The sequence below is a fragment of the Carassius carassius genome, chromosome 6 (assembly GCF_963082965.1).
Source record: "Carassius carassius chromosome 6, fCarCar2.1, whole genome shotgun sequence".
NCBI lineage: Eukaryota > Metazoa > Chordata > Actinopteri > Cypriniformes > Cyprinidae > Carassius > Carassius carassius.
The window spans coordinates 21,380,189-21,404,890 of NC_081760.1; the positions used below are offsets into that span (position 1 = coordinate 21,380,189).

Here is a 24,702-nt window from a genome sequence, read left to right on the forward strand (position 1 = left end):
GCTAAACCATTCAGGGCTTTATAAGTAATAAGCAATATTTTAAAATCTATACGATGCTTGATAGGGAGCCAGTGCAGTGTTGACAGGACCGGGTTAATATGGTCATACTTCCTGGTTCTAGTAAGAACTCTTGCTGCTGCATTTTGGACTAGCTGTAGTTTGTTTACTAAGCGTGCAGAACAACCACCCAATAAAGCATTACAATAATGTAACCTTGAGGTCATAAATGCATGGATTAACATTTCTGCATTTGACATTGAGAGCATAGGCCGTAATTTAGATATATTTTTGAGATGGAAAAATGTAGTTTTACAAATGCTAGAAACGTGGCTTTCTAAGGAAAGATTGCGATCAAATAGCACACCTAGGTTCCTAACTGATGACGAAGAATTGACAGAGCAACCATCAAGTCTTAGACAGTGTTCTAGGTTATTACAAGCGGAGTTTTTAGGTCCTATAATTAACACCTGTGTTTTTTCAGAATTTAGCAGTAAGAAATTACTCGTCATCCAGTTTTTTATATCGACTATGCAATCCATTAGTTTTTCAAATGGGTGTGTTTCACCGGGCTGTGAAGAAATATAGAGCTGAGTATCATCAGCATAACAGTGAAAGCTAACACCATGTTTCCTGATGATATCTCCCAAGGGTAACATATAAAGCGTGAAGAGTAGCGTTCCTAGTACTGAGCCTTGAGGTACTCCATACTGCACTTGTGATCGATAGGATACATCTTCATTCACTGCTACGAACTGATGGCGGTCATATAAGTACGATTTAAACCATGCTAATGCACTTCCACTGATGCCAACAAAGTGTTCAAGTCTATGCAAAAGAATGTTGTGGTCAATTGTGTCAAACACAGCACTAAGATCCAATAAAACTAATAGAGAGATACACCCACGATCAGATGATAAGAGCAGATCATTTGTAACTCTAAGGAGAGCAGTCTCAGTACTATGATACGGTCTAAATCCTGACTGGAAATCCTCACATATACCATTTTTTCCTAAGAAGGAATATAATTGTGAGGATACCACCTTTTCTAGAATCTTGGACAGAAAAGGGAGATTCGAGATTGGTCTATAATTAACTAGTTCTTTGGGGTCAAGTTGTGGTTTTTTGATGAGAGGCTTAATAACAGCCAGTTTGAAGGTTTTGGGGACATATCCTAATGACAATGAGGAATTAATAATAGTCAGAAGAGGATCTATGACTTATGGAAGCACCTCTTTTAGGAGCTTAGATGGTATAGGGTCTAACCTACATGTTGTTGGTTTAGATGATTTAACAAGTTTATACAATTCTTCCTCTCCTATAGTAGAAAATGAGTGGAACTGTTCCTCAGGGGGTCTATAGTGCACTGTCTGATGTGATACTGTAGCTGACGGCTGAATGGTTGCAATTTTATCTCTAATAGTATCAATTTTAGAAGTAAAGTAGTTCATAAAGTCATTACTGCTGTGGTGTTGGGAAATGTCAACACTTGTTGAGGCTTTATTTTTCGTTAATTTAGCCACTGTATTGAATAAATACCTGGGGTTATGTTTGTTTTCTTCTAAAAGAGAAGAAAGTAATCGGATCTAGCAGTTTTTAATGCTTTTCTGTAGGATATGTTACTTTCCCGCCAAGCAATACGAAATACCTCTAGTTTTGTTTTCCTCCAGCTGCGCTCCATTTTTCGGGCTGCTCTCTTTAGGGTGCGAGTATGCTCATTATACCATGGTGTCAAACTGTTTTCCTTAACCTTCCTTAAGCGTAAAGGAGCAACTTTATTTAAAGTGCTAGAAAAGAGAGAGTCCATAGTTTCTGTTACATCATCAAGTTGTTCTGAGGTTTTGGATATGCTAAGGAATTTGGTTACATCAGGAAGATAACTTAAAAAGCAGTCTTTTGTGTTAGAAGTGATGGTTCTTCTATACTTGTAACAAGAAGTAGAATTTACAATTTTGGCTATATGAAGTTTGCACAGAACTAAATAATGATCTGAGATATCATCACTTGGCTGAATAATTTCAACACCATCAACATCAATTCCATGTGACAGTATTAAATCTAGAGTATGATTTCGACAATGAGTAGGTCCTGAAACGTGTTGTCTAACACCAATAGAGTTCAGAATGTCTATAAATGCAGATCCCAATGCATCTTTTTCATTATCAACATGGATATTAAAATCAACAACTATTAAGACTTTATCTGCAGCCAGAACTAACTCGGATGTAAAATCACCAAACTCTTTAATAAAGTCTGTATGGTGCCCTGGTGGCCTGTATACAGCAGCCAGTACAAACATAACAGGGGATTTATCATTAACATTTGTTTCTCTGGATAATGTTATATGAAGCACCATTACTTCAAACGAGTTATACTTGAAGCCTGCCCTCTGAGAAATCCTGAAAACGTTGTTATAAATTGAAGCAACACCTCCACCTTTGCCTTTTAGACGCGGCTCATGTTTATAACAGTAATCTTGGGGGGTGGACTCATTTAAAATAATGTAATCATCAGGTTTCAGCCAGGTTTCTGTCAAACAGAGTACATCTATATTATGATCAGTGATCATATTATTTACAAAAAGTGTTTTCGTAGAAAGGGATCTGATATTCAATAAGCCAAGCTTTATCATTTGTTTATTCATATTGCTTCTGTTTTTTATTTGTTGAACCTCAATTAAATTGTTAATCTTAACTTGTTTTGGACGTTTTTTGTATTTTCTAGTTCGGGGAACAGACACAGTCTCTATAGTGTGATATCTAGGTGAAAAAGTCTCTATGTGCTGAGAATTAACTGACCTCTGTGACGGGAGGCAGCTAGCAGACGATCGGTTTAGCCAGTCTGTCTGCTTCCTGACCTGGGCCCCAGTTAGTCAAGTATAAACACTAAGACTATTTGCCATATTTCTAGAGAGAAGAGTGGCGCCACCCCAGGAGGGATGAAGACCATCTCTTTTAAACAGGTCAGGTCTGCCCCAAAAGCTCGTCCAATTGTCTATGAAACCTATGTTATTCTGTGGGCACCACTTAGACATCCAGCCATTGAGTGATGACAATCTGCTATGCATCTCATCACCACGGTAAGCAGGGAGGGGACCAGAGCATATTACAGTGTCTGACATCGTGCTTGCAAGTTCACACACCTCTTTAATGTTATTTTTAGTGATCTCCGACTGGCGAAGTCAAACATCATTAGCGCCGGCATGAATAACAATCTTACTGTATTTACGTTTAGCATTAGCCAGCACTTTTAAATTTGCCAAGATGTCAGGTGCTCTTGGCTCCTGGTAAACATTTGACTATGGTGGTTGGTGTCTCTATATTCACGTTCCGTACAATAGAAGCACCAATAACTGGAGCACTTTCATCAGGTTTCTCAGTGGGTGCATCACTGAGTGGGGAGAACCTGTTTAATGTTTTGATCGGAACAGAAGAGCGGTGTTTTGACCCACGACTACGCTGCCTCACCGTCACCCAGTTGCCCTGCTGCAGGGGCTCTGTTTCCGGAACCGAACAATGTACAGGAATCCCTGAGCTAGACGCATCCAAAGCCGTGTCTAGAGCCCTAACATTCTTACTGTCCTTAATTAAAGTTTGGATGCGTGTCTCTAATTCTGAAATCTTCTCTGTCAGCCTGTTTCCCTGCATTTATCACATGTGAATCCCTCATCAGCAACAGAGATAGATAAACTGTACATGTGGCAAGAGGTGCAAGTAACAATGACGGGAGAAGCCATTACTCACCGTGCTTGATGAAAATTCTTACTGCGGTTGTTTGATGAACTTGTGAAAAACTGGAGCGAGAGGAGAAAAGAAAACAGCGATAGGTTCAAATGAAAACGCTAATGACAAGCTAACGAGTGCTAACGAGTGAAGATTAGGACAATTTTAAGAGCCCAACGTTAGAGGGGGCACCCCGAGGCGGGGGTGTCTTTTTAAACCTTGTGGAATGCAGAATGTGATTTCTACGGAAGGGGACTCTAAAATGTTAGACCCAACAGCCTCGTGTACCGTATTTTCTGGACTATAAGTCACACTTTTTTTCATAGTTTGGCTGGTCCTGCGACTTATTTATCAAAATTAATTTGACATGAACCAAGAGAAATTAACTTAGAGACATGAACCAAGAGAAAACATTACCTTCTCCAGCCACGAGAGGGCTCTCTATGCTGCTCAGTTCTCCTGTAGTCTACACTGAAAACATAGAGCGCCCTCTCGCAGCTGTAGACGGTAATGTTTTCTCTTGGTTCTAAATAAATGCGACTTATAGTCCAGTGCGACTTATATATGTTTTTTTCCTCATCATGACGTATTTTTGGACTGATGCGACTTATACTCAGGTGCGACTTATAGTCCGAAAAATATGGTATATAGTGCGGTTGTGCTTCGGGTGATCCTTGAAAGAGTCCCAGCTCCAGGTCCTTTCTGACGCCGTCAAGTCACCTTTATTTATATCGCGCTTTAAACAAAATACATTGCGTCAAAGCAACTGAACAACATTCATTAGGAAAACAGTGTGTCAATAATGCAAAATGATAATTAAAGGCAGTTCATCATTGAATTCAGTGATGTCATCTCTGTTCAGTTTAAATAGTGTCTGTGCATTTATTTGCAATCAAGTCAACGATATCGCTGTAGATGAAGTGACCCCAACTAAGCAAGCCAGAGGCGACAGCGGCAAGGAACCAAAACTCCATCGGTGACAGAATGGAGAAAAAAACCTTGGGAGAAACCAAGCTCAGTTGGGGGGCCAGTTCTCCTCTGACCAGATGAAACCAGTAGTTCAATTCCAGGCTGCAGCAAAGTCAGATTGTGCAGAAGAATCATCTGTTTCCTGCTGGTCGTCTGAGACAAGGACTCGCCATCCCCTCCACTCTCTCCCACTTGTGCGCTTTCTGAAACAAGAACACCAAAAATAAATCCTTATAAAATATCAACTTTGATATAGTAAAACACATTTAACTGAAAACTGAATACAAAATAAATCACACAATATTTTCACTTTTCAGTTCAATAACAGGGTGGTTGGAAACAAAGTGCACAACACTATTCATTAAGCACTTATTTAATGAATTCAGATGAAAGTTTACAATATTAACAAATTATTCAAAAGCAGTATTTTCAGAGCCCCCAGTTACACTGTTTTAATCAGAACACTAGCAATACAGTGTAGTAAAATAAGTAAAATCATATTAAGTACATTTTTATTAAACTAAGTAAAATCAAAACCGATCACAAAAGGTCAATGTATCTCTAGCAGAAGTGACTTGATTTCTTAACAATGTTTCAAGAACAAGCTGGATCCTTGATGACTCTACAAGGGGAAAGAAGAAATGGTTTACTGAAAAGTTCTTAAAAAGCAGGATTTCATTTATAGCATTTCTTTAAACCTGTTTTCAAACTTTTTATACCAACCACTTTAGAAAATATTTGTCTCTCTAAGTTACGCCATAATGACCAACATTAAATTTCAGCATTTTAGTAGGCCAAACTTTTCAGCTACAGCTGTACAGTTAAAAATGAGGCAGGTTTTATTTCTAATAAGAATATTTATTGTTTTCAGCCACTTTAACATTGTATATACACCGTTTGAACATTAACACTGGACTGTGCTTACATACAGGTAACGTAAATGAAAGACTTAAAGTTTAAATTAAAATGTGTTATAACAAAAGTAACATAACAGTACTGTACTGAAATGTAAAAAAATAAATAATAAAAAAAAACCTTACTCAAAGATTCAATTAAAATGTGTTAACATTAATATTTAATTTAGTGATTCCCCTGTGTTACCACTAGAGCGGTCCTGACACTGAGAACCACTGCTTTAAACAATCCTAATTCATTTTTAAATTCATTTTCATTTATTCATTAACGTTAAATTGTCCAGAAATGTGCAATTAATTTTTTCAGAAAACACTTTGATACTATTACAAGAATAAAAACATATATAACACACCTAATGCATGGGAGTCATATAAGGAAAATGTGGAAAAATATCTAAAAGTCAGACATTAACACAATTTACCAGCAACACAACAACGGATGAGCATCTAACTTGAGCATGTGTGATAAAGCAATACAAAAATACACACACAGGTTTTTATTTATCTTCTGCAGGTTACAAGTCCTTTAAGTTACCCATTGTATCCTTTTAGCAGCAATATGGATTTTGTGATTGAGTTGTTCAGAACACTACTTGATTACATATGAGGATGTCAAATGAAAAAAAGTATGTCGAGGACAATCGTGATGTCACAATTCACCCGATTTCAAATCTGGGTGCTTCAGAAGGGTAGAAAAATCAAAATCAACTGCAGGCGGCAGATCCTTTTCCTATTTGGCGCCCAAACTCTGGAATAACCTACCTAACATTGTTCGGGAGGCAGACACACTCTTGCAGTTTAAATCTAGATTAAAGACCCATCTCTTTAACCTGGCATACACATAACATACTAATATGCTTTTATTATCCAAATCCGTTAAAGGATTTTTAGGCTGCATTAATTAGGTAAACCGGAACCGGAAACACTTCCCATAACAACCTATGTACTTGCTACATCATTAGAAGAATGGCATCTACGCTAATATTTGTCTGTTTCTCTCTTATTCCGAGGTCACCGTGGCCACCAGATCCAGTCTGTGTCCAGATCAGAGGGTCACTGCAGTCACCCGGATCCAGTACGTATCCAGACCAGATGGTGGATCAGCACCTAGAAAGGACCTCTACATCCCTGAAAGACAGCGGAGACCAGGACAACTAGAGCCCCAGATACAGATCCCCTGTAAAGACCTTGTCTCAGAGGACCACCAGGACAAGACCACAGGAAACAGATGATTCTTCTGCACAATCTGACTTTGCTGCAGCCTGGAATTGAACTACTGGTTTCGTCTGGTCAGAGGAGAACTGGCCCCCCAACTGAGCCTGGTTTCTCCCAAGGTTTTTTTCTCCATTCTGTCACCGATGGAGTTTTGGTTCCTTGCCGCTGTCGCCTCTGGCTTGCTTAGTTGGGGACACTTCATCTACAGCGATATCGTTGACTTGATTGCAAATAAATGCACAGACACTATTTAACTGAACAGAGATGACATAACTGAATCCAATGATGAACTGCCTTTAACTATCATTTTTGCATTATTGACACTGTTTTCCTAATGAATGTTGTTCAGTTGCTTTGACGCAATGTATTTTGTTTAAAGCGCTATATAAATAAAGGTGACATTGACATTGACAAAAAATAATTCATATATTAAACTGAGGAGATAGTTTGGAGTTTTGAAATTTGCAGTTTTTATTGTTGAGTATTCTGTAATATGTGTTAATTTCAAGAAGGCAATGACCAAAAAATGTTCTTCCTTGTAGGCATTGGCATCCTTTTTCTTCATAAAATAAATCACTGCAAAAACTGTGTTCCTTAGGAAGTCCATGATTTCTCTGGAGTTTTAAATAATATGGTGGAGGAGTTGGTGCATTTTCGAAGTAAGGTTCGTAAATTTGCTCTTTCTGTGGAAGATTAAGCTTCACAAAATCCCCAGACTGACTCTGAAATTCAGAAAAGGCATCTACAGCCAGACAGAGTGCCTTTGCTTTAGGCATGTGATGCCTAAAGGAATAATCTAGCACCCCTTGGAGTCCACATTAAGGTAAGATTTCTTCCTATTAAAGTAAGTGCAGCAGAGTTTTAAAAAGAAAATTCATGGTTATTATTTAAGCATGGTACACTGTAAAAAAAAATAGTATTATTAAAAACTCAAAGGCATAATTAAAAAGTAATAAGAGTTCCTGAGTTTTCATTTTTTAATTCACCAAACTATATTTATGTACCCACATAATGCACATTTTCCTCTTATAAGACCTTCTAAGAAAGCACATTGCAAGGCTCACTGTGGTTTCCATTGCTAATTTTTGGTTTTGGTTTCAGGATAGAGGCACAAACTCCACGTGGGAAATAACAAAAGGAAGAGAGACAAGGAAGAATTAACAATTTATGAATCTGGTCCAAACTTTATCTAATAGAACAAAAGATGTTTGTAGCATCTCAGTGGTGACTATTTGTCAAGTTTTTCTTCTCTTCAAAGAAGTCACAGTTTAACTGCTCTAACACCACCAGTAATCATAACCACATCTTGCTTCTGATGATAATGATTGTAATTCTTAATGAAACAACTCTGTTTAACCTATAATTAAATTACCTTTTGTTGATATTTGTCTCAGTAAAGGACATTAGGACAAACTTAAGGACATTTCTCAATCACTCTGAAACAGAAATGACTTAACTCAAGGATTGTCATTGAATTCCATTGACATTTTCACAGCGTTTTATGGTGTTTCTGGGAATATTTGTCCTTTGATATTTGAAGACATTATGAAGAGACTACCCAAAGACCTTGGTCGTACATTTCCTCTTTAAATGGGGAAGGATAAAAATTAAATGTCAGTATAAATAAAATAAAATGTCAGTATAAAGAAAGATAGAAAGACTGGTAAGTAGACATTGTTGTTATGTAATATTCATAAATAAAAAAAATAAATAGGATGGGAACAACACATAAGATGCATTTTTTTGACGACATATGCATTTTAAATCGGGACTTTTTTGCATTGTGCCATTGGTCTCGAGTTTCCCGTTTTCGTCATTGCTAGAAGTGAACTTTAAGTGTGGAGCAGAACACTGATTTCTTTTTAAAAGGACCGGCGTTATGTCCATGTTTAGCCACGAACAAGTCCATTTCAACCCACCTAAATAACCCAGAAGACCTGCTGATCTGCTCCTTAAAGTGTTTCTACAATACGAGCCAAAACTAACTACTTCCAAAGGAACTTGGACGGCGCACATTTTATATGAATTGCGGAGTGGGAAGTCTATTATTTTGAGATATTTGTTTCATCACTGAGTCTTCAACCTTAAACCCATGCCTGCTCCTGGGAAGATGAGAAAGCCCGATATTAAAATCGTAATCTTAGGAGACATGAATGTAGGGAAAACGTCCCTGCTACACAGGTACACAGAGAGAAGCTTTAAGGACACTTCAAGCACAATCGGCGGAGCGTTCTTCTTGAAGCAGTGGGGTCCCTACAACATCTCTATCTGGGATACAGCGGGTGAGATTGATGAATGTCAGTTCAAATGTTGCAATTTGGTAGTTTAGGCTAATACAACAACAGAAACAAGCAATTAAAAGTGCTGATGGAAAACATTAAGTTTAAAGTAATTGTTTCAAGAGAGACTACCAATATTAATAAATATTAATCGCTATAAACATTTACGGGTTCATATATATATAGGCCTATATATATATATATATATATATATATATATATATGAAACCGTAAATGTTTCTAAATATTTATATATATATATATATATATATATATATATATATATATATATATATATATATATATATATAATTTCGTAATATAGTTCGTGACTTTTAGAACGTGATATTTAGACTGTGGCATGAGTTATCCACGTTATTTTGAAATCAAGTGACAAGCCTTGACTATGAAATCAAGTGATTTCAACATCAAGACTTGTCCCCACCTCCCCCCTTTTTTTCTTTTGCGTTTCAAAAGCAGTAAGTGAAAGAAGGAAAGGAAAGGATTACTCTTGACATAGTGCCTCAGTGACTGCAGTTGTCTATTGTTCTTTGCAGGATTTTGCAATCTTGGTAGTTTCAGCAATAAAAGTGGACATTTTGACCAGGAATTTTAGCAGTCATTGATAGGAAGCATTCGTGCACATTTGCTGGATTCAAGCAACAGATCCAAATGTATCAAATGCTGCATCAAACTTTTAAAATTGTTTTAAAAAAGACGTAAAAGATTAAAGCAAAATTATATTTTACCATTCTGGCCTTTATCTAAACAAGTCGTCAAGGGTAACACGTAATTCTAGTTGATAGTAATGACTTTACTTCCTGTCAGAACTGCCGCTGTTTAGACACTGGCTGGATTGTCAGCTGTTGCTGTAGCGCACAGATTTTTGAGGTTATCACATATTGCACATTGAACACACATCTCATTTTAACTGATAAGGAAAACAAACAACTTTTTTCTTTGACACTAAAATAAATTTTAAAATGGTCATTAAATTTAGATGTATTTTTAATTGTCATTAAATTAAGTTTAAATTAAAGCATCCAATAATATGAATAATTGTTGGTATTTAGCTATTTGATTCATATAGATGGAGTAGTCTCTTCCACCACTTCAAATGGAATAATTGTACCGAATGTATTTATTAGAGTTTTTATTAGATGTACCCCACCCCCCACCAGTGTAGAACCCCTCTTAAACCCCATGTATTACTAAATGGTTGAAAAACGTATTAAAAACTTATTTAAATGTTTTTTTTTTTTTTAAATCTGTGTCTTTATTCAATTAGTCATATTGTTTGGAATTTGCTTCTTTATTCTTATTTTTAATAACAAAAATAAAATAAAGTATAACAAAAATAACTAAATCAATACAGTATATAGTGTTCCTGTGGTTCAGTATAAAAGAGCATTGCACTAGTTGCGCAAAAGGCTGTGGGTTCAATTCCCAGGGAATGCACATACTGATAAACAAATAAAAGAATATATAGCCCGAATGCACTGTAAGTTGCTTTGGATAAAAGCTTCTGCCAAATGTAACAAATATATTGTTACTATGAAACTTTCAAAAATGAAAGTTTTATCATAATTTACACAATAAAAAAAACTGGGTTTCTTTGTTCTGTGAAACACAAAAATTAAGCCTTAATATTACAATCATATTAAATTTTCACATTGCTCTTTTCCATAGAATGAAAGTGATCAGTCTTCTGAAGCTTAAGCCATGTGAGGAACAGGAATTTCACAGCTGAATGTGTGCTCCCTCAAAAATTTCCACTGACTCTTATAAACATGTTCAGAAGAAATCATGACCTTGAGATGGGGTTGAAAAAGGAACATTATTTGATTTAAATCTTAGTATGCTAAATGAATAGACTGACCTCAGTGTTCTTACTTCATTAAAGAAATAGGTTACCCAAACATGAAAATGTTACCATTATTTACCTACTCTTATGTTGGGTGAAAGATACACAGTCATTTACATATACAGTATATATATATATATATATATATATATATATATATATATATATATATATATATATATATATATATATTTTTTTTTTTTTTTTTTTTTTTTTTTGCATGTCACACAAATAGGAACGTAAAATATTCACAAATTGAACTGATCTGTTTTTTTATTTAAAATTACTGACTCGTGATCCTGTCACAACAGTTCGCAAGTTGACAGGTCATTGGAGGACAAGATTACTGAATAACAATGAATAATATATATATATATATTCTCACAAAAATGTGAAGCAGCAAATCAGCATATTAGAATAATTTCTGGAGAACATTAAAGACTAAAGCAATTGGCTGCTGAAATTCAGCTTTGCATCAAATGAATAAATTACATAAATAATAATAATAATAATAAAATAGAAAACAGTTATTTTAAATTCTAAATTATTTAGCTGTATTATTGTTTTTATTTTATTTTTGACCAAATAATTTCAGCCTTGTTGAGCAGAGGAGACTTTGATCAAAAAAGTTCAAACTTGCGAAATGTTGGCAGTTTTTAATATTTCTGCATTTCTGTGCTTCTTATTTCATCAGGTCGTGAACAGTTCCATGGTCTTGGCTCCATGTATTGTCGTGGTGCTGCAGCGATCATTCTCACGTATGATGTCACAAACTGGCAGAGCTTTGTAGAGCTTGAAGATCGCTTCCTCCCTCTCTCTGACTCAGCCAATAACGACAGCATATTTGCCATTGTGGGCAACAAAGCAGACCTCACTGACCCTAAAGCCCATGTTATGACCCTAGAGGAAGTCAGAGCAGAAGAGGGTAGCGTGCTTCCCCTTCCATCCTTTCCCACAACTCCAGACATTCCCTTGCACAAGCAGGTGAGCCTGGATGATGCCACAGCACTGTACAACCGCATAATTCACTATAAGGCACTAGAGGGCACCAGCCCACCAGCAGAAAAGATGTGCTTCGAGACAAGTGCTAAGACTGGATTTAATGTAGATGTTATGTTTGAGACACTCTTCGATATGGTGTTGCCATCTATCATTCAAAAACGCTCCCAAAGTGAGTCGCCGATATTGTATTTGGAGGACTATAAAGAAAACGGTATGAAGAGCAAATTGAGTTGTTGCACATGAAAATATTTGCTGAAGAGCATCTGGGGTCTTGAATATCCATTTATTTATGAACAGTTATTTGAGATGTTACAGAACTGTTTACTGTCACAGTAAATATTGTTCATTGTCACAGTGAACAAGTGCACATTGTTATCTCTGTTCTGACGCACATGTCAGTATGTGTTTCTTTGAGATGGTCTTGTTTTTTACAAATACAGCAGAAAGAATTTGAACTTAAGTTAGTGTTTTGGCCCTCAAGTTACTCAATTGCTTCTGAACACTATAAACAGTTGAGCTTTTTACAAATGTTTGTCAAAGATAAGAAATATACATTTAGAGTACAGAGCATATATATATTTTTATCTTTTCTAAAATATTAAACCTTAAATGAATTTAATGTGATTACATTATAAAAATAAGTGTTTATGTATAATCTTTAATAACTCAACTTATTTAATGAAAGATTTATAAATAAACATTTTTTTTCTTTCATTCAGCAACATAGTTTGATTAAATTTTTTTATAGATTTTTTTTTTAGTTAATCAGTTATTTCCCACTTTTAAAAATTCATTCAAAATTGGGTCATGCTTATTTTTTTGTTTCCTTTGTTTTTTTTTTATGCAAAAATGTTACTACAACGTCTCACCACTGGAGGTTGCTTTATATTCAAAAAACACTTTACACTGTTAGTATAGCATGCGTAGTGTCCTGTAATTAAAAAAGTAACACCAGTTGCAGACTTGAACTCATTTACTTGTCAATAAAATTTGAGCTTCTGCAATTATGACACACAAAGACAATTGTAACTAGTTGTCAAATGCTTTATGTATTTTAATTAATTGGTGTTTGTCCATATTGCAATGAAATGCTATTCAGTTGTGGTTTTAATCAGTGTAAATCTCATCATCATGAAGGGAGTTTTACTGAAGTGTATAATTGCTTTTGGAATAGCATTTCCACTGCTCTTTTTATTTTCAGCCAGAACATGTGAAGATAAGACAAAACGTTCAACCTTTTATCCTGACAGGGGGTGATCTTTGCTTTTGCTGAGAAAGCTGCAAATACAGAAGGCAGTGTGCACATTGCAGAAAACAAACCTGTCAGCATTTCCTTTTGGCTTATATGAGAGAATAGTTAATACAAGATTAATAAGTTGTGCTGAGTGTCATATTCATATGTATTTCCATAAATTTAGCAGCGTGTTTAGGCACCTTGCAAACCATGCAACCCCTGGGACTGGCCCCCAAAACACTAAAAACATCTCTGCATAAATGTCTTTACAGCCACAGTACATTTGCAATTATCATATATTTACCCTTACATTTCCAAGAGAATTGTGGTGTTTTGTTTTTTCTGGGTTTGTCTTTTGCACCACCTTACTAATTAATGTTGTTCAGTTGCTTTGTATTTTGTGTTTGTTTAAAGCGCTATATAAATAAAGGTGACTTGACTTGACTTGACCTTACATTCATAAATATAACATTTGGCCTGTATTCAATTTGTAACACACACACACACACACACACACACACACACACACACACACACACACACACCCACCAACCCATCTCATATTAGAATCAGATTAATTTTACATATAAGTCCTTGAAAAAATATTGTTTTGAAAGTATGACATTAGACAGGATCATAATTCAAAGCAACGTGACAATATGGCATATAAATGGTATTGGTTTCGTAGTTATAATTATATATAGTTTAAGTATAATGGTTTTAGTTTCCTTAGGTCTGCATGAAACAAGCTACTGAATTTAACCAGTTTTCCAGTTTTTCAAAAGAAATTTTCATCAACTGGTTGTTTGTTCTTATATCTTTTATCTTGCTGTATCTTATATCTCTTAGCTTAAAGTCCACTGTTCTTATCAGAAACATGCAGAGTGGGGGAAGTGAAGGGCAAAAGTCTGTGAAAGAGTTTTTTTTTTGTAAATATGTTTAGTGAGAGTTTGAACTACTGTGCAAGACTTGGTAATTCATTTTTAATACCTTTTTTAAATAGGCCTGCAATGTATTAGTATAATGTCAAGGAGTTCATTAAGTTTAAATGTAAGTTAAAAGAACTGCTTGATTAAAGGGAGATTTACTTTTAAACTTTACTTTTGAAGTGTAATGTGAAACTAAACTAAACAACTACATCTAATCAAGATCATGAAGACAAAACTATTAAAAAAAAAATTATATATATTTTTTCATCAAAAATGTAGAATCAGCACCAACCTCTTCATATATCACTAGGGCAACTTTTTCCTCGTGCCTCTAAGAACTTTCCTTTCTCTATCTGCTCACCCACATGCATGAAAGCCCTCTTTGCATATAGACAACCCTTTGCACCTTAGCCAGATCTCCTCTAGGCACAACGGTGGGTGGCTAGTAGTTAGGTTTGCCAACTGTCCCGTATTAACTGGGACGTCCCGTATATTGGGCCTAATTGATTTGTCCCACACGTGACTTCCCTTGTCTCGTTTATTAACAACTACACTGATCACGACACTTGAGAATGATTACAGACACCTGTCATCATCCATTCGGTGAGCATGATTTCACCAAGTACAACATGTTCCCATGGATCAACATCCTTGTTGATCCTGGAACAACATTCCAATCAACCAATCAGAATTCAGATATAACTTTTCAGGAAATATCTGTTTTAGGCTTAAAACCAGGGTTAGGTGCTTCTACACTCTTTTTAATCAGCTATAATTTCCCACCGATTTTAGGAATAAATTATGGTTAGGGTTAGGTTTAGGGGTAGTGATTGGGTTAAATCTATAATTTTAATAATAATGTTGATCCAGGATCAACAAAAGATGTTTGATCCAGGATCATGTCTTACTTGGCAAAATCACGGCGACCTCATCCATTCAAACCCCCTTCATACACATGATCAGTATGTGTTAAGTAAATCACAAATCGTGAACATAACTGTTCGAGGAAGGCTTAAGACAAAGCAGGATCCTCTGCCAGCTTGCCGCTCCCACATCACAGGGAATGGGACTCCCGTTAACGCCAATTACCATCACCGTCAGTGTTTTTTGTTTTCAGCAAATCCGTTTTTGGCTAATGAAAATAAAATATATTTTTAATGTCTTTTAAATTGGAATCAGGAGAAATCGAATATGACTAGAAATCCTGAAAAAGACTTTATGGGTCATTTAACTGTTTTGACTCATCCAGTCGATGACAAATTGTACAATCTCTTGTGACCACAAACATAATTATTGGCGGTGTCCTGAATGGAGTTAAGTCGAATCCAAGATGGATTACAATGATTTTATTGCTGAGTTTGCGGCAAGAAAGGCAAGGAAAGTGATTACCTTATCTGTTCGTATGGTGAGTCGACATGAGTTCAACTCCTATATAAATTATTGTTTTTAGTTAAATGTGTTCCGAAAAACCTAAATTAAAACATTCAATTTTTTTATCTGTAATTTTCATAAATCTGTCAACCTGTTCAAAATGTGTACAGCCTGCAGCTGCAAATCTATAATCTAGACATAGCTAAATGACCTGTACATGTTGTGTCCCATCTGAAAACATGTCAAATCTGAATTAAATATCCTATGCTGAATTATTAAATTGTAACTTACTGTCTGTCAATGTTCACCGTGTCAAAATAAAAGGACAGCTGACCTTTATGACATGAAGTTATTGCGATGGCCCTGCCTCAATATGTCAATTTTGACAGAGGGAATGAGTCTGCTTCATATGCACACATTAGGCTGCTCTATAGACCACAATGCAACACGTCTATGATGTCACCGCAGATCTCGTTTAATTTATCCCAGCCCCAAACAACTCTATAATATATATATATATATATATATATATATATATATATATATATATATATATATTATAGTTTACATTTATAACACCCCAAGCAGAACTATATACATATATAATGCTTCACCAAACAAATTCATAAGGGGAACAATGTAACCAATAAACCAACTCCAAAACAAATTCTAAATGATCGAGGGCTTAGGGCGCTCCAATTCAGCCCAAGGGGTCTGCCAGAAGTGGGCATTCATGCAACATAATCAATTATGTATATCCGAGTATACGAGAGGGAAGTTAGCTGGTGAAGGGCATAAAAAATGGACTGGAACGCAGGCAGAGTCAGCCTACTCAGAGTCGATTGAACTAACTCAGTTTAGCTGTTCTGAACCCGAAAACACATCTCAGGGTTAAGTCAACTCTGAGTTCAAGTTTCAACTCAGAGTTGGTTGAATCTCCTTATTGATAAGGGCCCCATGTCTTTAAAGTAGGTAAACATTTTAAATGTCTTTGAGCATTATGTTACATGTGCATACATCCTACTGCAAACTATGTAAATATGCACATCTTAAAGGCCCCCCGCAAAGAACGAGGAGTGATGTCATGAACGAAAAGTTATTGTGCACCTGTGCAAGTATACTACTGAGTCTATCTCTCCAATTTACATAACTGATTTATCAGTCATGAATGTGGTGAATTATCATTGCATTGATGCATTTCATTTAGGCTAATGGCCAATAAGTTTGACGACTCACTGTTTAAAAAAAACTAAACAAGCAAAATTCACATCTTTCAGTATATGAACAGTAAAAAAAAAATATATATATAAGTTTACAGTTTTGCTTTTTATACTTTTTTTGTTATTATTATCATTATTATTATTATGCCAAGGTTTTACCGTGATGAATGATGTCTTGCTTGTATGACCAACCAGCGTTGGTATCTGACTAAATTACAATTAACAGTTGGGAAAACAATGCAGTGATCGCACTGGTAGAAGCCGTTTTCGCAACAGTTGAGAAAAATATGATTCTGTAAGTCATAATAATGACTTAGTATCTTGTTATATTGAGAAACTTTCTCATAATAATTACTTACTTTCTCATAATAATGACTTAGTTTAGAAACGAAGTCAAAATTACGAGAAATTTTCTCATTATTACGAGAAAGTTTCTCAATATAATGACTTATTTTCTCAGTAGTGAGAAACTTTCTTGAAATAATGACTTATTTTCTCATAATGACTTATTTTCTCTAAATAATGACTTATTTTCTCATAATAATAATGAAAAACTTTCTCGAAATATTGATTTATTTTCTCGTAATAATGACTTATTTTCCCAAAATAATGACTTGTTTTCTCACAATGAGAAACTTTCTTGAAATATTGACTTATTTTCTCTAATTAATTTTTTTTGTAATAATGACTTATTTTCTCTAAATAATGATTTATTTTCTCATAATAATGAAAAACTTTCTTGAAATAATGATTTATTTTCTCGTGATAATGACTTATTTTCCCAAAATAATGACTTATTTTCTCGTAATAATGACTAAATAATAATGACTTGAAAAAAAAAAAAATGTAATCGACGCATGCGCAACGCAACAGTGACAGCACACTAGCAACCTGTGTTGGTCAAAACCATGCAGTAACAGCGCAAACAATGCTTGTTCTGTGATCTAAAGTGTATAATGCTATGATCTGTCATTAAATATCATCATCTGTCATTTTTTTTTTTGCTTTTTGAATAGCCAAAAGTAAACGCTGTACTTTATTATTATTATTATTATTATCATTATTTGCAAAGACAAAGTAAAAAAAAAAATTATATTATGCACACAATTAACTTAAGAGGAGGGAACAAGTTAGTAAGTTGTGTGTACGATTTACTGTTTTTTTTTTTTCTGCATGTCAAATGTGGGGCTCTATACATGAGCCACTTTAAGTGTAAAAATATCCCTGTGTAAAATACTTTGATTAAGGTGTGGTTGTTTTTGAAGATTATGACAAGGGAAATGTGAGAAAAATCAAGTGAAATGACAAGTGAAATGTGAGAAAAATTATCCCCCGGTTGTTGTTTTAGAACATTAAGCCCTCTCCACTGCACTACCTTTGCGCTCACATCTCATATCTTTTGCAGTGTCTCGAAGCACTGCCTTTTAGAAAGTCCTGCGACGGGGACCCCCAAAAGGCTGGGGCCCCCATGCACCGCGGGGGCTGCAGGGGTGTCCCGTACACCACTGTGTAGAAGGTCACTTATTAGAAATTGCTGTCCATTTATTTCTTCTCATTTAAAAAAAAGCTTTCTTCAGGTCTGTAAAATTGGGAAAGTTGCAATGTCTTGGAGAAATGATTTTGTAGAAGTCTAGAAGAACAATTGCTCAGATCTGAGTTATCGAAACTGAACATCAATTTATTTAACACAAAACTAATGTTAAAATTAAAACAAAACAAAACAAAAACACAGGTCATGTAAAATGAACAGCACAGCAAAGCACAAGGGTAGCACAGCAATTTTTATTATTCAAACATAAAAAGCTATAAAGTTTTAAATATAATCAACAGAAGAAAATACAAGTATTAACTAGAAAGGTAAATAGGATTTTCTCATTTGAATCCCTATGAGCAACAAATATAATGTGACAATGGTGGCAACACAATGCATTATTAAGTGAAAATATCATATATATCATATATTAACGCAACAACGTCCAATAGGCCCATAAAGTAAACCATCATATTTAGATTATAGATTTCTAACATACACAGATTTCATTTTAATTTTCCTTTTTTTTTTTGTTGATCTGAAATGTATTGGATTATGGATTGAACAGAAGATGATTTTATAATATGAAACGGAAATGTAGAGAAAAGAAGAAACTGTTTCCTTGTTTTACTTTTGAATCATTATGGAAAGTAACACAAACACATCTGTGTGTTATGATAACTATGGAGTTGTCTTTATTAAATTTGATGTGATGATCCAGAGAAGGTCACACTAACGTCTAAAACCTGTAAGTAAAACACAGAAAGTGAAACAAATTTAAAACAAACTATCAGCTCTCTGTTCTCTAAAAATGGACAGATGTTTAATCATCTCAAAATACATAATTTTAAGGGACATATGGGAATGACTACACTCTTGGTTAAAAATAATAATAAAATTATTATTATATGATTTTTTTTTTTTTGCACAAGATGAATAAAAGGATAGTTCACTAAAAAACTCTATGTATATTTAAATGTAAACAAAAGCACACATCTGTTCCTTATTATAAGTGCTCATGTCTCTTAAGAGGACTTATATGGATTATGCTGGATGGACTTTTTAAAGCATCAATGTTTTGGAAGGACAGAAATCAGGTCAGGTCTAAAAACTCATAATCAAGCGAGTTTGGAAAACATGAGGGTGAGTTATTAATTGACAGAAATATTCATGTTTGGATAAACTATCCCTGTAAAACTCTGACATGATCTTCATTACAAAACTGATCAATAGTAATTAATACCAACCAATTAAATCATGAGCATTTTAATCATCACTACTCACAGAAGTGTCTTCAGCTCATAATCCGTGTCATCCTTGTAATCCGTGTTAACCTGCCACAGGATCTGCTGAAACAGTTCTACTCCACCATCATCGAATCCATCCTCTGCACTTCAGTAACTGTCTGGTTCAGCTCAGCTTCTAAATCTGACCTCAGAAGACTACAGAGGGTAGTCCGGACTGCTGAGCGAATTATCGGTACAACCCTCCCATCTATTCAAGAACTGTACTTATCCAGAGTGAGCAAAAGGGCTGTTAAAATCACTCTGGACCCCTCACATCCAGCACACTCCCTCTTTGAACTGTTGCCATCTGGTCGATGCTACAGAGCACTGAGCACCAGAATGACCAGACACAGGAACAGTTTCTTCCCTCAGGCAATCCATCTTATGAACAGCTGATAATAACTGTGGGACACACTACACTATTTATATTTATATACACTACACTTTTTATCCAACACACATACTTAGCGTACACGTAAATCTTTTGCACTTAATATACATGTACATACATGGAACACACTACACTACTTATATTTATATTTATATACACATACACTTATTTATCCAACACACATACTTAGCGTACAGTTACAATTTTTCCACATAATATACATGTACATACATAAATGCTCATTTTAATATACCTGCCATACATTGGCAATTTGTATATTGTCAATCCTTACCCACCTATTTGTATTTTTTATTCCTTATTGTGTTTTTTGTTCTGTCGCTGTTATGTTGCACTGCGGAGCTCTGTCACGAAAACAAATTCCTCGTATGTGTGAACATACCTGGCAATAAAGCTCATTCTGATTCTGATTCTGATTCTGATTCTGATCCTTCAGAGCAGAGAGCAACTTCATGTGTGACTTTCCAAGAAAGTTTCTAGTTAGATCCAGTTTTTGTAGGTGAGAGGGGTTTGATCTCAGCAGAGGTGGGTAGTAACGAGTTACATTTACTTCGTTACATTTACTTGAGTAATTTTTTGGGGTAACGAATACTTTTCTGAGTATATTTAAAGATGGGTACTTTATACTCTTACTTGAGTAAATTTTTGGGGAAAAATCTGTACTTTTACTTCGTTACTGTGGGCGACGCTCCTCTCGTTACTTCATCTTAATGCAATAAATGTTATAATGCTTCAGTTTATTCCAAACGCGACGTCTACTTTTCTCTGGGCAATGAGCGATGCCCATTCGCGAATGATTCATTCTTTTGAGTCAATTCTGTTCAAAGGCTTGATTAAACCAATTGGCAAAAGAGTGAATTGGTTCATGAATCAGTTTGAATGAGTCGTTCAGTTCCCTGCCGCACGCGCTGAGCGTCTGAAGTGGTTCACTCGGAGTTGTAACGTTTAAGAACAGAAAGAGCGTTGAAAACGTGACTGGAACTGCACTGAATTGAAATCTACAAAGGTTATTATTTGCTAGCGATGGAGATCCTTATTAGATGAACACCGCGTGTGCTGTCTACTGTAATAACTTGGGCTACATTCGATTACAGTACACGATACCACTGTGACATTAGTTTGTTGTACGTTTGTGGCTTATAATAGAGGGGAGTCAAGTTGAATGCAGCTTCCAAAAGACAAAAAACAGCCGATTAAGATTTTATTAATTTTAATACAATCACACTGGTGCAAGTACGTTCAGCGAGTCATATTATCAGCTGCTAAATTCAGATCTGTGATTGCTTGCTGGCGCTTAGCCAGAGATAGATGCGTTTATACAGCGCTGCGCATTATAACAAATCACACATGATCTTTTTGAGCTTATTAAAGCATTGGCCAATCAGAGGCGTTCAGATGAGTCATCGCTAAAATGCCGGTGCTTCCTTCACTCGCTCACTGACTGAATACCTCTTTCTGGCGAATTCTCTCGCAGGAACAACAAAGTGCAGATGTGTGTACGAATCTTTAATTAAGATATTGATTTCACAGTGTTAACAGTTTCAGTGATTTTAATGGGAGTTTCTGAGAGTGATTGAAATCTAGACTGTCAGTGAAAATGATCTTTAATAATGTAAATGTTATTTGCTCTCTTTCTGAACAATGAAAGATTAGTAGCAATATTTATATCACATTAACTTTCAATGTTAAATTCACATTTAATATAAAGTCAGTCGTATTAAAAATATGTTATGGCATGACACCTATATCTGTTACTTAAGTAAACAGACAGGGTTTTATAATAAATTACATAAATTGGAGTAAAGGCTGATGAAATATATACATTTATACACGCACACATACATTACATACATTTTATCTATATATCTAAATAAAAATAGGCTCAGTATATATGACCCAAAGTAACTAGTAACTAACTACTTGAGTAGATTTTTTATCCGATACTCTTTTACTCTTCCTCAAGTAACTATTCAAGACTAGTACTTTTACTTTTACTTGAGTAAATATTTCTAGAAGTACTTTTACTTTTACTTGAGTACAGTTTTTGGGTACTCTACCCACCTCTGGATCTCAGAGCTGAAGCCAGAACAGCACAACCTTTATCTGTAATACTACAATCCATCAGCCTGTAGAGAACAATAATACTCTTCACTCTCAGCATATACAGCTCAGATAAGAAGAAACTTAACAATCAAATGAGAGATGATTAACGGACCCAGTCTAAGGTGCGGATATGTTTCTACATGAGTGTGAAGGTGTTAATATTATAAAAAGATATTTTAATTTTCCTTATCATGCCTGTGTGATATGAAAGCAGTTGTAAAATGCACATTGTCCACTCGTGTCAAAGTCTGCATCTGTATGCATTTCCCCAATTGCCCTGCTTTGATGAGTTCTGGAGAGAGTGCTCCAGGATGGTGTTCATCTGCTGCTGGTAGCCCTGTTCTGGTCGGGCCGAGAATGGTTCTCTGACCTAGTGACCTTCTTGACTGCTCTCCTTTGGAAATTCCTGTCAGGAGGGACCTCCTCTCTCAGAATGGGGGCTCGATTCTTCCCACCTGCTCAGAATTATGGAAAATGTGGGTGTGGCCCAGCTGATAGCTTCCAGTCTCTTAACGGAGGTTATTGAAACCATTCTCTAGTCCAGAGCTCCCTCCACTAGGAAAGTGTACTCATTGAAGTGGAACATTTTCACTTCTTGGTACGGCATCTGTCAGCTTGGCCCCGTCAACAGCCCAGTTGGTTCAGTGCTGGAGTTTCTGCAAAACAGTTTTCCACAGGGTTAGCCCCTTCACCCTGAAGGTGTACGTGGCATCCATAGCTGCTTACTACGGCCCTCTGGGTAGTCAGTCATTGAGGAGAAACCCATTAGTTACACATTTTCTTCTGTGAAGCCTTGAGGCAGAGGCCTGCTTCACACTCTAAAGTCCCATCCTATGATTTGATCATTGTCCTAGAAGCTCTTTGTAAATTAGTGTTGGGCGATATGGTCATTTTTCAAATCGTCATATCATCAGCCCATGACATCGAAGATACATATTATTGTGCATGGCTGGAGCAAGAGGGAGACTCTTTGTCCTTGTCATGGCATAACTATTTGGTGTTTTAAACAATGCAGGTGCGTGAGAGAGAGAGCCTATGGAATCACCAATAATCAAAAAATATTAGGGATGCACCGAATATTCAGCCACCGAAAATTTTCGTCCGAAAATGGCCCAAAAGTGCATTTTCATTTTTTTGCCGAAAGACTTTTATCACCGAAACAATACGGTTGAAATGTTGTGATGACGCAATGTTGTGCACCTGCATAGCGCAGACCAAAACCCCCCTGCAACATTCACTTCACACCAGTGGGTCTTAATAGAGAACATTCTTTCTCTTCTTGACCCCTTTGAGCAGCTAATTAAAGAGATCAGCTCCTCTAATGCATCTGTAGCAGACGTTATTCCTTTAATCACAGCACTAATGCGTCTCCTAACAAAGAGGTTGAGACAGACCACAGAGTGAAAACAATGAAAAGTACACTCTTAGAGTTTGTCAGCACACGTTTCACTGAGATCTATTTGGATCCTGTGCAAATCATCGCGACTGTACTTGATCCGTGTTATAAAGACCATTACTTGGATGTGGAAATAAAGCAGCGCTCACGAGAAATTATCCAGGCCGCGATAGATACGTAGAACCCGCGTGGAGACGAAGACGGAGCAGCGCCCAGCGCAGGAGGGGGGGATCAGATCGCAGAAAATTTTTTACTGTTTATTTTTACGATTTACTATTTCATTCACTCGATTTATAAATTGTGCACACGATTTACTTATTCGTTCCCTCGATTTACTAAATTGTGAGCAAGATTTAGCAAATCGAGGGAATGCAAATTGTAGTAAATTGAGGGAAGGCAATGGTAATCGTGTGCACGTTTTAGTACATTGAGGGAACAAATTAGTAATTTGTGCGCACAATTTATTTATTTTTTCTTGCATGTCCTGTGCAGGACTCCGTACTATTAAAATACACTCTCTAAAATCTTTCTCAAATGTCAGGCAGATGACAGGCTCAACCGCTCAACAACTATATGGTTATCTGTCTGAAGTCCCCATCACCAGAAGTGATAACCCTCTTGCCTACTGGAGAAGTAATGCACTTTCTTGTAGTAGTCCTACAGGAAAATGTAAAATGCACTTGACCTAAATGCACTTTGTTTTTATGAGAAAACTTTACATTTTAAAACTTTTTTGCAGGCCAGTAGGCCTGTACATTATTATTTAATGTACACACTAGTGGGGTCAAGTTAAACATTTTACTTTGAATTTTATTTTATACTGTGCTTTGTTGCAATGTGGTAAATAAATATTTGCATAATTTGTAATTGATTAATTCTTTGAAACTTTAATATTAATTTATGCAATTGCAATGCCTTGATTTTAGTAAAGTTAGTACACATTCTTAGCCATAAATGCAATGGTACTAATAATTGGCATATTTCTTTCGGTGTTTCGGTTTTTGGCCTTGGTTTCCTCTTTCTAGGTTTTTGGTTTCGGCCAAGAATTTTCATTTCAGTGCATCCCTAAAACATTTCAGTTTCAATACTTTCAAACATACTGATAAAATAACGTTAAATATAATAATACTGTATTTTAAAAAGCTAGTTCATATATAGTCGGACGCAACTGTCATATCGCGCGTCCAATGACAAATTTGCCACATCTGCGCACGGAAGTTATCAGTCTAACTGTTCAGCAAAATCTGTCAACGTTGAAAAT

General features: G+C 35.8%; 1 protein-coding gene across 1 annotated transcript; it reads left to right on the forward strand.

Annotated features, from left to right (window-relative positions):
* Positions 1-8,643: 8,643 nt before the first annotated feature.
* On the forward strand, positions 8,644-12,556 carry LOC132141915 (ras-related protein Rab-20-like). The gene is made up of 2 exons (XM_059551567.1): positions 8,644-9,099; positions 11,655-12,556. The coding sequence occupies exons 1-2, from the start codon at positions 8,910-8,912 to the stop codon at positions 12,203-12,205; spliced, it is 741 nt and encodes a 246-aa protein (XP_059407550.1). The 5' UTR covers positions 8,644-8,909; the 3' UTR covers positions 12,206-12,556.
* The last annotated feature ends 12,146 nt before the right edge of the window (positions 12,557-24,702 follow it).

Excerpts from the sequence above, each read along its gene's own strand:
- LOC132141915 (XM_059551567.1), top strand. The coding sequence starts at position 8,910 with ATGCCTGCTCCTGGGAAGATGAGAAAGCCCGATATTAAAATCGTAATC. Across the intron at positions 9,100-11,654 it reads CTCTATCTGGGATACAGCGG|GTCGTGAACAGTTCCATGGT; the intron begins GTGAGATTGATG and ends TTATTTCATCAG.